Raw genomic sequence first — 11,165 nt, 5'->3', positions numbered from 1 at the left:
GGCTGGAAGCCCGCTGGGTGAGGAGATAAGAACCGGTTCATCCAGCCCCATGGGGCGCGGTGCCCACGCCCGTGGCGGGACAGCAACGAGTCCCAGCCTGCAGCCACCTCCCCCCCCTCCCAGACCCTAATGCCCCCCATGTTGCACCCCCATGTCCTGCACTGCAACATCCCGCTGCAGGCCGGGGTCGCCCGCCCCAGCTGTGCTGTGCCCTGGGGTGATTTGGGGTTTATGCCAGGCTCTGGGGCAGGGTGGGGTGCAGGGTGCGATGGAGGAGCCAGAGCAGGGTGGAGACAGGGATGTCTCCAGGCACTTGGGGTGACCCAGGGTGGCTTTTCCCCGTGACCCCGTGGCTCAGGAGAGGGAAGGCTGCCTGGTATCCCTGGGGGCACTAGCAGGGAGACAGGGTAGAAACCCCGACCCTGGAAATGAAGGAGCTGACAACATGCCTCAGACTGGGTCGGTGCCTTTATTGTGGAGCTGGATCCCAGGTGGGATCCCCTGGGTGTGCTGGGGAGTGGAGAGTGAGCTGGGGGGGTGGCAGGGGGCTCTGCATTTTGGGGACGCCGTGGCCGGCTGTTGCTGGGTGGGGACTGGCCTGGGTCAGGCGTTCTCCCAGAAGAAGGTGTTGCAGGCCACGGTGAGCGCAGCCACCAGGACGACGTACTCCTGGAAGTCCACCTCACCGTCACCGTTTTCATCCAGGTCCTGCATGATCTTCTCCACGGCACCCGTGTCCTTCTGGGTCTGTTGGGGAAGGGGGGGGGGTTACAGGGTGAGCCCTGGGGCTCGGCAGCTTGCTGGGATGCTGCTGCCCCAGGGCATGGAGGGAAAGGGGGACCCCCTGCACCCCAGCACAGCTGGTCCCTACCTCCAGGAAGCAGCCCAGCTCGCTCTGCAGCAGCTCCTTCAGCTCCTTCTTGCTCAGCTTGTACTTGTCCCCCTCTTTGCCCGAGTAATGGTGGAAGACATTGATGAGTGTCTCCATGGCTCCTTCCAGCTGCGACGCCATGGCTCTGGCTGTGGGGAGGCACCTGCTGCGTTACGGGGGGCAACTGCCAGCCCCCCTTGCTGTGAGGGGCAGCCCCCAAATCGTAGCCACCCCTGCCCCATCCCCTGCCGGCAGCGTCGCGTGCCGTGGCCTCCACTCTGAATGCTTGGTGCTGGGCAGAGGGCTGGCAGTGGGGCCATGGGGGTCTCAGGACATCCCGCTGCTCCCCAAAACCGGATGGGGTGCTCCTGTGGGAGGGGGCTGCAGCCACCTGCCCCCCTCACAGGTCACCTGTGCCCTGGCCAGGACCTGCGCTCACCTGAGCTCCCCGCCGCGCCGCCCGCCCGCTGCTCCGAGTGCGTCAGGCTGGGTCAGCCTGGGGACGTTAAATAAGCTCCAAGCCCCCTCCCTCCGGGAGGATCCGATACCGGGGCTGGACAGCCCGGCTGGCACCGCCGGGGCAGCTCCGCGCCGCCTTCGCGGGGGCCGGGATGCGGGGAGCCCAAACCTGCGCTGCCCCGGATGGCGCAGAGGAGTGTTTCCAGCCCCACCGGTGCCTACGGGGCGGCGGTGGGCAGGGGAGGGACGGGTGGCGATGCCGAGCGTCATTTTGGGGGGCTCCATATCCCCATGCTAAACCTCGAGTGTCCCTTCTTGCCCCCCAAATGGCTGAGGCTGGCCCTGTGGGGCAGCGGGATGCCAGGGGACACGGGGATGTGTGGGGTGGCCAGCCCTGGGTCGTGATCCTGCGCCGGGCCCCAGCCCCGCTCGCAGCCGCGGGCCTTATGGCACCCACCGCGGCGCCCGGGGTCTGACCCAGCGGCATCACCCGTTTGGCGCCTGCCGGCATCCCCCATCTGTCAGCGCCGCTGTGCCGTGCCGTATCGCTGCCGGATCCGTCCCCAACCCTCCTCCCCCAGGCTGATAAGGTGTGGGTATCCGGTGTCCTCGTCCTCGCACCGGGAGCCAGCCGTGGCCAGGGGGGAGCCGGTGGGGGCTATCGGGTGACTCAGCCCAGGCCCCCGCGGGGCCACCCACTCCCCGCACGCAGAAAGGCCTCTTGTCAAATTAAAAAAAACCCACAATCCCAGCCCAGAGGTTGCTCCAGCAACGGCTCGGCCAAGAAACCAGATTCCCGAGCTGGCATCGCCGACGCCGATAATCCCGGCCCTACTGCGGCTCTCGTTACGGCCCTGCATCTGTGTGGCGGGGGCGGCGTGGGGCTGAACCCACCACAGCCTCCCCACTACCGGCATCCCCGGGGGCAGAAGCAGCAGTGCTGAGCCCCCAAACTCAAGTGGGCATGATCGGACACCCCCCCCCCCTCACAGCAGGGGGGGGCTGCTGGGGAGCTGCCGGTGCAGCGTTGTGGCTTTTCGCAAGAGCCGGGTGGTGCCGGGCTCTTTATCCCGGATTCCAGCCCTAATTTGGGGCTAATTATATCCTGCTCCCTCTGTTTCCATCTCCTTCCTGTCCCTGTGGTTGGGAAATGCCATGGCTGGGGACCCCAAAACCACCCCGTACCCCGACCCCATGTGCCCCCCCCAGCTTGCTCTGTACTGGGGGGAGGGCCTGAAGGGTTTGGGGTGATGTGCAGGGTTTTGGGGGTCCAGCCCCTGTCCTGCACTTGGGGCAGCTGAGGTGGCTGCGAAGGGGGGTCCCTGGCTGGAAGCGGGGGTTCTGGATGGAAGTGGGGGTCCTGGATGGAAGGGAGGGCTTTGGATGGAACGGGGAGGTCCCTGATGGAAGCGGGGGTCCCAGGTGGAAATGGGGGTCTTGGATGGAAGCAGGGTCCCTGGCTGGAAGCTGGGGTCCCAGATGGAAGTGGGGGGTCCCGGATGGAAGGGGGGGGTCTTGGATGGAAGTGGGGGTCCTGGGTGGAAACGAGGGTCCCAGGTGGAGGCTCAGGAGCTGCGTCCCAGCAGGACACAGCTCCCGTTTTTGGTGTGGGGTGGGGAGGGGGACCTGGGGCTGGTGACCTCCAGCAGAGGCCAGATCCGGGGCCGGGGGGAAGCGGGAAGGGACCCCGGTGGCACTCACTCGGCGGTGTCGCGTGGGGGCTGGCGGCGGTGGAGGCCCTGCGCCCCTGTCTCCGGCAGGCAGGATCCGGCTGCCCCTTCCGGGAAAGCCGGCTCCCCGGGGCTGTGTCGCCTGCCTACTTGGGCAGCAGCTGCCCGTGACGGGAACAGGCATCACCGTCCCAGCTTAAAAATAACCCGCCGCCGGTCCCCGAGTCGGCACAGAGCCGGGGCCGCCATGGCCTGGGCACCGGCACAGCCAGCGTGTCCGACCCCGCGGCTGTGCCGAGCCCCCCAAGGGCTCCAGCTGTGCTCGGAGGGGCTCTGCCCCGCTCTTATTAAACCCCAAACCTCCCTGGAGATCAGGATTCGGCCAGGTGTTTCCCAAGCAGAGGGACTGGCTGGAACTGGGTGCCCAAGGGTGAACCCCGTTGCTGCGGGGGGTATCGTGTGGGCACCGGAGGGGTCGTCCCCAGGGTCTGCGGCCGGGCTCCCTGCCGCTGCGGTGCCGGCCGTGGGGAGAGCATGCCCGGCGTGTCCATGCTGGCAGCTCCCCAGGACAAACTCTTACCAAACCGGGAGCAGCGAGGGACATGCCAGGAGGTTTACACACATCTTGGAACAGGTTTCAGCCACTGCGACTCCCCATGCTCCACTTTGACCCAGCTAAACCAGTTGCTCCAGTTGCTGGTGCCGGGGCTGGGCCGATCTTGTCTCTCCATCCCATTGCTGGAGCATGGAAGAGGCTTTTCCATCCCTGGGGTTTGGAGCGGGGGGAGCTGCCGGACGCCTGCCATGCCAGGGCCGGGGGACGTTGTAATGGCGCTGACCCCCCCCATTTTGCAGCCTCGGACAACAACGCTTCCCTCCAACGAGCCCCAGTAGATGCGGTGAGCTGGGGCGACCGCTGCCGGGCTGGCACCCACGGTGGCCACAGTCACCATCCCTCGTTGGGGTCCTCAACCAAGACAGGTTGGGGACAACACCAGGACTAGGACACGGGGAGAAGCATCAACCCCCTGGGATGCACCTGCACCCCAACCCTGGGCTTTCACCCCGGCAAACGGGGTCCTGCGATGCTCTGCTGGAGTCCCCAAGGCGAGGTCACCGCTCCCTGTCCGTGGGGATGGCCCCGAGCGGGGATCCCAGGCTCAACCGGGAGGTGCCGTTTCTCCTTCTACCTGTGATTTGGCCGCATCCTGTCGTGGGGCCGCTGCAGCGCCTGCTGCCTCCTCACCCCGTCCTGGCACCCTGAATTCCAGGGGCGGCGAGTCACGGTCCCGCCTGGCTCTCGGGGCCGGTGATTCACCCCAAACCTGTCCCCGTCCCTGCCAAGCTTGACTCACCCCAGTGGTTTCCCAAGAGACCATCTCAGTCCCCTGACGTGGGGCTCGGCGGAAGTCCCGTCCTTGTCCCCCTCCGTCACCCCGGGGAGGGGGACGGGCCGGATGGGGCTGCAGGAAGCCAATTCCTCCCCTGTGAGCTGGTGTGACGGGTGCGGGGTGGGGACCGGGATGCCTGGTGCCGGCCGGAGCCTCCCCATCCCTGTGGAGAGTGCGTCAGGGCTCAGCAGAAACCGGGCTGGTGATGGTGCCGGGCTGGTAGCATTGCGCCGGGGGCCTCCCTGCTCTGGGTCCCCAAAACACCGCTGCTGGGGAGGGGTCCAGGCTGGGCTGGGCTCCCTGGGACCCGACTCCCATGTGCTATCCCAGGGGGGCCGCTCGCCCAGGCCTTGCTCCCCATCTCGCTCGGTGTCACACTGCCGTGGGGGCGCCAGGACGCAGCCCCCGTGGCGCACAGGGATGGGGTGGCTGGCAACCAGGGAGCAGAGATGGTCCCTGGCATCACCCCCATCCCGGGCTGCCGCCCCCAGTGCCCCCTCCGCCTCTCCGCGGGGCTGTGCCGTGGGCACCGTGCGGGGTCTGTTTGGGGCCGAGGCGCGGGGCTGGGGCACGGGATGTGGCTCGGGGGCCCCGTGGGAACGGCGGTGCCGCGGAGCGGAGCTGCTCAGTCTCCCAGGTGGAAACCTGCCAGGGTTGCCATGTTATAAATACACGATGATTAAAGGGGAACACTCAGGCAGTTCCAGCCCCCTAATTAATTTGGATTAATTAATTTTTACAAAGCCCACTATTAATAGGGATGATGTCAGTGGGCGGCTGAGTCACAACTCTCACTCGGTGCGGGTCGAGCCTGGCCCTGGGTCTGCAGCGCTGCTGGATCGCAGGCTGGGACGAGCCACCGTCTCAGGACGTGGCGGGGCGCTGGGGGCCACATCCTCATCCCCAGTGCAACCCCAGCCCTGCAGGGGTGCACCTGGGGATGGACCTGCCCTGCGCCCCGGGAAAAATCCGGGTGATGCTCGAGCCCCGTGGGATCCGCCAGCCCCCAGTGGGTGCCGGAGCAAACCCACTCTGTCCTCCCACATCGCTCCCCTCAGCCCCATGGTCCCATCCTGCTCCCCACCGGAGCATCCCCACGGCAGCAGAGCCCACGCGGTGCCGTGGAGGCCGCGGCAGCTCCAGCCCAGCGGGGCTGAGCACTGGATTTGGTCTGCTGCCCGCACAGGGAGGGATCCGGGCGGTGTCTGTGCGTCTGTCCGGTTGCAACAGGAAACCCAACACCGTGGCACGGGGAGGGGGGACGCGACAAAGCGCTGCGCTCTCCCCTCCTGTGTCGCAGGGTATAAAACCTCCAGGGGGGCCACGATCTGCCTGCAACTCTCTGCCTGCAGGTGAGGGGGGGTAAGTAGGGAACTGCTGCCTGCAGCACCGGTCCCACCCTGGCCACCGTGTCGCAGGATGAGACGCTGACCCCATCCCTTTCCTGATGTCCCCCCATCCTGGCTGCCTCTGTGGTGTTTGTGCCAGGCTGTGCCGGATGGCAGCGGCATCACCGAACGGCTCTGCTCCCCCTCCCTGTGCCGGCTGGGGACAGCCTGGCCAAAGCTCTTGGTCTCGAGGGAGCAGAGGGGCAGACCCCAGCCCCGCGACCCTGCTCAGCCCTGCAGAGCTGAGCTGAGACCTTGCAGACTCGCTGCACCCTGGGCTAGGGAAGAGGAGAGGCTCCCCTTTTCCCAATGCACCCAGGGCACCCCAGGATGCCCCTCTGCCTCCGACCCCTTCTTGGCTCCTCTCCCTGCAGCCCCAGGCCACTGCCGTGCCCTGGCACCATGGCCACGGGCGAGCTGACCGAGCTGGAGAGGGCCATCGAGAAGGTCGTCACAACCTTCTTCACCTACGCGGGGAAGGAGGGCAAGAAGGGCACGCTGACGGCCGGCGAGTTCAAGGAGCTGGTCCAGCTCCAGCTTCCCAACCTGATGAAGGTGAGGCGAGGGGGCAGCATGTGTAGGGGGGCTGGATCCCCGTGGGTCCCCCTGAGCTGAGGGGCTGCTCCCGGTACTTCGGGATTTGCAGGCGAGAGAGAGCAGCAGCCCCTGCTCCCCCGCATCCCACTCGCTGGGGGCCGGGATGCGGCCGAGCCTCTCCTGTCCTCACCACAGGACATCCCCTCCCTGGAGGAGAAGATGAGCGAGCTGGATGTGAACAACGATGAGGAGCTGAAATTCGGCGAGTACTGGCGGCTGATCGGGGAGCTGGCGAAGGCCATGCGGAGGGAGAAAGCGGGGAAGAAGTGACGGGGCTGGTGGGGAGACTCGGCTCATGCAGAGCTATTAAAAGAGATTTTTCTGAGCCTGAGCATCGCTGCTGTTCTTAGCAGGGGGTTCCCAGTCTGGGCAGCCCGTCTCCTTCCCTGCCTGCATCTGCCTATGGCCACGCGGTGCCCAGGGACCAGCCCAGCACCACCGGTCAGGGCTCCCTAAGCACTGGGATGGCTGCTGCGGGGAACCTGTGATAGATGGGACCATTCCCAAATGGCCCTTGCGCTGCTCCGGCTTGTGGGGTGCCACCCTGTGCCCCACAAACGCCTTCCTGCCGGCTTGTGGGGTTGCTTAGTGCAACCACGATGGGTGGCAGAGTCGTGGCTGCGACTGGGGTGGGACTTGGGAGCATCTCCAGCAGCGATGCCACGGTGGCCGCGGTAGATGCCACCTCCAGGGCATCAATGCCCATCCTCTCTGGGGTCTTGGGTGGCATGGGGGGGGAGACGCATCCACTGGCACTACAAGTCCCCGGCTCAGCACCCCTAACTGAGCTCCCATTCCCGACGTTCAGCTCCCAAATCCCAACGCTGCTGGGAAATGGCAAAATCCCGGCCATGGGGTGACCCATCCCCGAGCCAGCCAGGGCCCGGTGCCCGGATGGCTGTTCCCACGCGGTGCTGCGCGGCTGTGCCGTGCCATGCTGGATGGGGAGCCGTCAATGTGGCCGGGAAGGAGGCGTTTCCCGGCCCCACGCTGGCCCTGGGCCAGGCTCCGAAATGAGACGCCTTGCACCACACCGCAGCTGGCGGCGCACAGGGAGCTCCCACTCACACCTCCCCGCGGTATAAAACCCCGGTGCGCCGCAGCCCGCGCAGACCCAGGAGAGCCTGTGGAGCAGGTAAGTGGCCCATCCGCCACTGTGGGATGGGGGTCCGTGCCCAGGGGTCCCGCCACTCCTCTGCACCCCTCCTGCTCCCACGCTCAGCTCTGCCACGACTTGCCGCTGGGGCAGGGACGCTTCTGCCGCTGGGACGTGTCCCGGCAGCTCACCGCATCCCGGGGCTCCTTCCTCGCCCTGCGCTCAGTCCTGGTGCCGAAGGAGGAGAAAATCCCCCCAGGCCAAGAGCTGAGCTTGGCTTTCTTCCCCCGCCAGCTCCTCAAGACCCCGTTGGAGAGGACAGCCCCACCACCGCTGCCACCGAGGACCTACAGACCCTGCGAGGAGCAGCATGGGCCAGTGCAACTGCCGCAAGAAGCGCAAGGTCCATGAATGACGCTGGGGCACCGGGAGGGCCAGGACCCCCGGAGGGGTGCGGGGCGCAGGGGTGACCCCGTACAGCCTCATCCTTCGGAGCACAGCCCTGGGCACACGGTGACTCAGAGCAGCGCGGCTGGGCCAGCCCCATCCTGGAGCCAGACTCCAGCGGAGGAGCCGGGGGGCTGTTTTAGGGTTCGGCGATGCTGCCCCGGCGCTGAGCAGGGGAACCTGGTGCTGCAGACTTGGAGCCACTTGAAAGATCGGGGAACCAGGCAGCTTTCTCCAGCTCCCGTGGACTCACCTTCGGGAGCTGCGCTCGCTCCTTGCAACCTCTCCAAGGATGCCCATTTACAGAAAGTCTCCTGTTTTCCTCGGCTTTCAAATGGGAGGCGCCCACCCCGCGCCCCTTTGCACCTGCGGAGGATCTGGCCCCCGGCTGGCTGAGCCGGGGCACCGGGCTGAGGCTCTGAAGATTGCTGGGCTCTTCCTAATGGGCATCGCCTGATGTGGTTTAATAGTGTTTCAAGGGGAAACCGCAGATGCCGAGTGAATCACCATCGTTTCCCTTCAAACGCAGCTTTGGCTAATTAGCACGAGCAGCTGGGGAGCCTGGTGCACGGGGCGGGCCAGGCTCTGCCCCCCACCCTGCCGGGGAAGGGGTCTGCAGCCCCGATGGGGAGGGAGAGGGGCTCCCGCTGCCGCCAAGCCCCATCCCGGCAGGCGCCCGAGTCGTCCCGGGCCCTGACTCATGCCACCATCCGCCGCTTGTGCAAAGGAGAGGAAGAACCAGTCCGGACGGCCGCGGCGGCCCCCGCGCGCCGTGGGTGTAGCGCCCGGAGACGCCGGGGTGGCTGAGCCTCGCTGGCCCCGGGCAGGGAGAAGTCCGGGCAAGCAGAGATGAGGGGTGACGTGCCTGCAGGGAGGGGTGTTGCGTCGAGGTGGAGGGGTGTATGGCAGCTGTAGGGGAGTATTGCAGCTGTGCAGAGCACGTATGGAGGGATGCAACGTTTGTACGGTGCGGTCTCACATCTGCACGGTGGGGTCTCACATCTGTATGGGGGCCTCACCTCTGTACAGTGAGGTCTTGCATCTGTACGGAGGGATTTCACATTGATAAGGAGGTTTGTCACATCATTGCGGAGGGGTTGAGCACTGGCACATCTGTCTGGGGGATGTCCCGTCCATCTGGGGAGGTGTCCTGTCCATCCGGGGAGGTCTCCCACCACTGCTCACCCTCTCTCCCCTTGCGCAGGACTGCCAGGAGCTCACCGACGTGGAGCGCGCCATCGAGACCGTCATCAACCAGTTCCACTGCTACGCGGTGAAGGGACAGAAGGAGTACCTGACACCCAACGAGATGCAGGAGCTGGTGACACAGAAGCTGCCCCACCTGGGGAAGGTGAGGGCAGAGCCCGGGGGTGGGTAGGGGGAGCTGGGGTGGGCACAGGCTGCCTGCAGGATGCTGCAGCTCCGTCACCTCGATGCTTTTTCTGCCCCTGCTGCAGTGCGTTGGACCCCTGGAGGAGAAGATCGAATGCATGGGAGATCCTGACGAGGCCAAGCTGGAGTTTGGAGAGTACTGGGACATGATGGGGGATGCGGCCAAGGGCTGCCGGAGGAAGTAGAGGGCGGCGGGGGAAGGGAAGGCGCCCGAGGCCTCAGGCTCTGCACCAAGAAGCGCGAGAGGCTGTTGGTCCCCGTGGAATGCGCCTGGGAAAATGCAGCGTCGCTCCCACCGGGGCTCGTCTCCTCCCCGCGACCCCAGCCGGGGCGGAGGGATCCCCCTCCCCGGCTCCATCCCTGCCCTCTCTCATCTCTCCTTCCCGTCAGGAAACCTTCCTTCCCATCCCCAGCTCTGGCCTGTGCCATGGTGGGAGGGAGGTGGCAAGGGGGTTCCTGGCCCCAGCTCTGAAGCTGCCTTTCTCCGTCCTTTGCTCCAGAGCCTTTACCCCCAGGGTTGTCCTCCAGACCCAAAACCCCTCCGGTTGCAGGTCCCCCAGCCCCGGAGCATCGCAGCGAGAGGGACTCGGCTCCTTTCCCCCAAAAACCCTTGCGTGTGCGGGCTCACCCCCTGGCCCCATGCCCCGCCACCCAATGGGAGCCCCTTTGCCACCGCTCTGCCTCGTGCTTCGAGCTCCTTCGGGGGCGTCCCGGGCTTCGGGCTGGCCCCAACGTTGCCGTTCGTCGCCTGGGCGAATTCTCTGCTCTAGTCCTGGTGCAGGGACTGCAGTGCCCTGTGCCTGCCCAGGTTTTGGGGTGCTATGCCAGGGCGTGCCACCTGCGCGGTGCTCCCCCACGTGCCCCTCTGCAGGGATGCTGGCCCCCGGCTGGCGGCTGGGCTCGGGGCTGGGACGGTGGCGGGTTGTTATCAGCTTGCGTCACTTGCAACCATTTTTGTATAAATTAATAAAGGAAAACACTGGAAAAAAAACAGCCAGGATGGGGTGACCTCATTTGTCCTTTGTGGGAGAGGGAAAAAGAGCACCAGGGAGGGATGGGGCTGCAGCGACCCCACCTCTGAGCATCCTCGCTGCTGGGCTGCACAGCCCCGCTGGCCCCGGTGCAGAGCACGAGGGTGCAAGGGAGCATCCTCGCTGCTGGGCTGCACAGCCCCGCTGGCCCCGGTGCAGAGCACGAGGGTGCAAGGGATGCTGCGGCCATGCACAGCGTGCTGCAAGCGTGCGTGGGGCTGTGGGCGTGCACAGGGCTGCGCGTACGCGTGGGGCGCTGCAGGTGTGCGTGAGCACCGTGGGTGTGCACGGCTGTGGTGCTGTGGGTGTGCGTGGGCACTGCGGGTGTGCACGGTGCCCTGGGTGTGCACAGGGCTGTGATGGCCGTGGTGCTGCGGGTGTGCACGGTGCCCTGGGTGTGCACGGGGCTGTGATGGCCGTGGTGCTGTGGGTGTGCACGGTGCCCTGGGTGTGCACGGTGCCCTGGGTGTGCACGGGGCTGTGATGGTCGTGGTGCTGTGGGTGTGCACGGTGCCCTGGGTGTGTACGGGGCTGTGATGGTCGTGGTGCTGTGGGTGTGCACGGTGCCCTGGGTGTGCACGGGGCTGTGATGGCCGTGGTGCTGTGGGTGTGCACGGTGCCCTGGGTGTGCACGGTGCCCTGGGTGTGCACGGGGCTGTGATGGCCGTGGTGCTGTGGGTGTGCACGGTGCCCTGGGTGTGCACGGGGCTGTGATGGTCGTGGTGCTGTGGGTGTGCACGGTGCCCTGGGTGTGTACGGGGCTGTGATGGTCGTGGTGCTGTGGGTGTGCACGGTGCCCTGGGTGTGCACGGTGCTGTGGGTG

At 66.4% G+C, this 11,165-nt stretch overlaps 3 protein-coding genes across 8 annotated transcripts; 2 read left to right on the top strand and 1 right to left on the bottom strand.

The window, feature by feature from the left end:
* Positions 1–450: 450 nt before the first annotated feature.
* Positions 451–4,424, bottom strand: S100A1 (S100 calcium binding protein A1). 4 transcript variants are annotated; one of them, XM_075075108.1, is made up of 3 exons: positions 4,356–4,424; positions 872–1,020; positions 451–747 (listed from the first exon to the last, which is right to left on the bottom strand). In XM_075075108.1, the coding sequence occupies exons 2-3, from the start codon at positions 1,010–1,012 to the stop codon at positions 604–606; spliced, it is 285 nt and encodes a 94-aa protein (XP_074931209.1). In that variant the 5' UTR covers positions 1,013–1,020; positions 4,356–4,424; the 3' UTR covers positions 451–603. The 4 variants fall into 4 exon arrangements, with proteins under 4 accessions (XP_074931209.1, XP_074931206.1, XP_074931210.1 ...); XM_075075105.1 differs by lacking the exon at positions 4,356–4,424 and adding an exon at positions 3,032–3,172; XM_075075109.1 differs by lacking the exon at positions 4,356–4,424 and adding an exon at positions 3,032–3,157 and having other exon boundaries at positions 872–1,034.
* Positions 4,425–5,600: 1,176 nt separating this feature from the next.
* On the top strand, positions 5,601–6,707 carry S100A13 (S100 calcium binding protein A13). Of its 2 annotated transcripts, none has more exons than XM_075075045.1 (3): positions 5,601–5,753; positions 6,154–6,334; positions 6,512–6,707. In XM_075075045.1, exons 2-3 carry the CDS (start codon positions 6,182–6,184, stop codon positions 6,644–6,646), a joined length of 288 nt encoding a protein of 95 aa, XP_074931146.1. In that variant the 5' UTR covers positions 5,601–5,753; positions 6,154–6,181; the 3' UTR covers positions 6,647–6,707. The 2 variants fall into 2 exon arrangements, with proteins under 2 accessions (XP_074931146.1, XP_074931145.1); XM_075075044.1 differs by having other exon boundaries at positions 5,631–5,743.
* Positions 6,708–7,379: 672 nt separating this feature from the next.
* S100A14 (S100 calcium binding protein A14) lies at positions 7,380–10,304 on the top strand. 2 transcript variants are annotated; one of them, XM_075075042.1, is made up of 4 exons: positions 7,380–7,511; positions 7,767–7,875; positions 9,124–9,270; positions 9,377–10,304. In XM_075075042.1, the coding sequence occupies exons 2-4, from the start codon at positions 7,843–7,845 to the stop codon at positions 9,494–9,496; spliced, it is 300 nt and encodes a 99-aa protein (XP_074931143.1). In that variant the 5' UTR covers positions 7,380–7,511; positions 7,767–7,842; the 3' UTR covers positions 9,497–10,304. The 2 variants fall into 2 exon arrangements, with proteins under 2 accessions (XP_074931143.1, XP_074931144.1); XM_075075043.1 differs by lacking the exon at positions 7,380–7,511 and having other exon boundaries at positions 7,765–7,875.
* The last annotated feature ends 861 nt before the right edge of the window (positions 10,305–11,165 follow it).

The sequence above is a fragment of the Phalacrocorax aristotelis genome, chromosome 25 (assembly GCF_949628215.1).
Source record: "Phalacrocorax aristotelis chromosome 25, bGulAri2.1, whole genome shotgun sequence".
Taxonomy (NCBI): domain Eukaryota; kingdom Metazoa; phylum Chordata; class Aves; order Suliformes; family Phalacrocoracidae; genus Phalacrocorax; species Phalacrocorax aristotelis.
The sequence above is the reverse complement of the archived record's forward strand: the minus strand, read 5'-3'. Positions and strand labels throughout refer to the sequence as shown.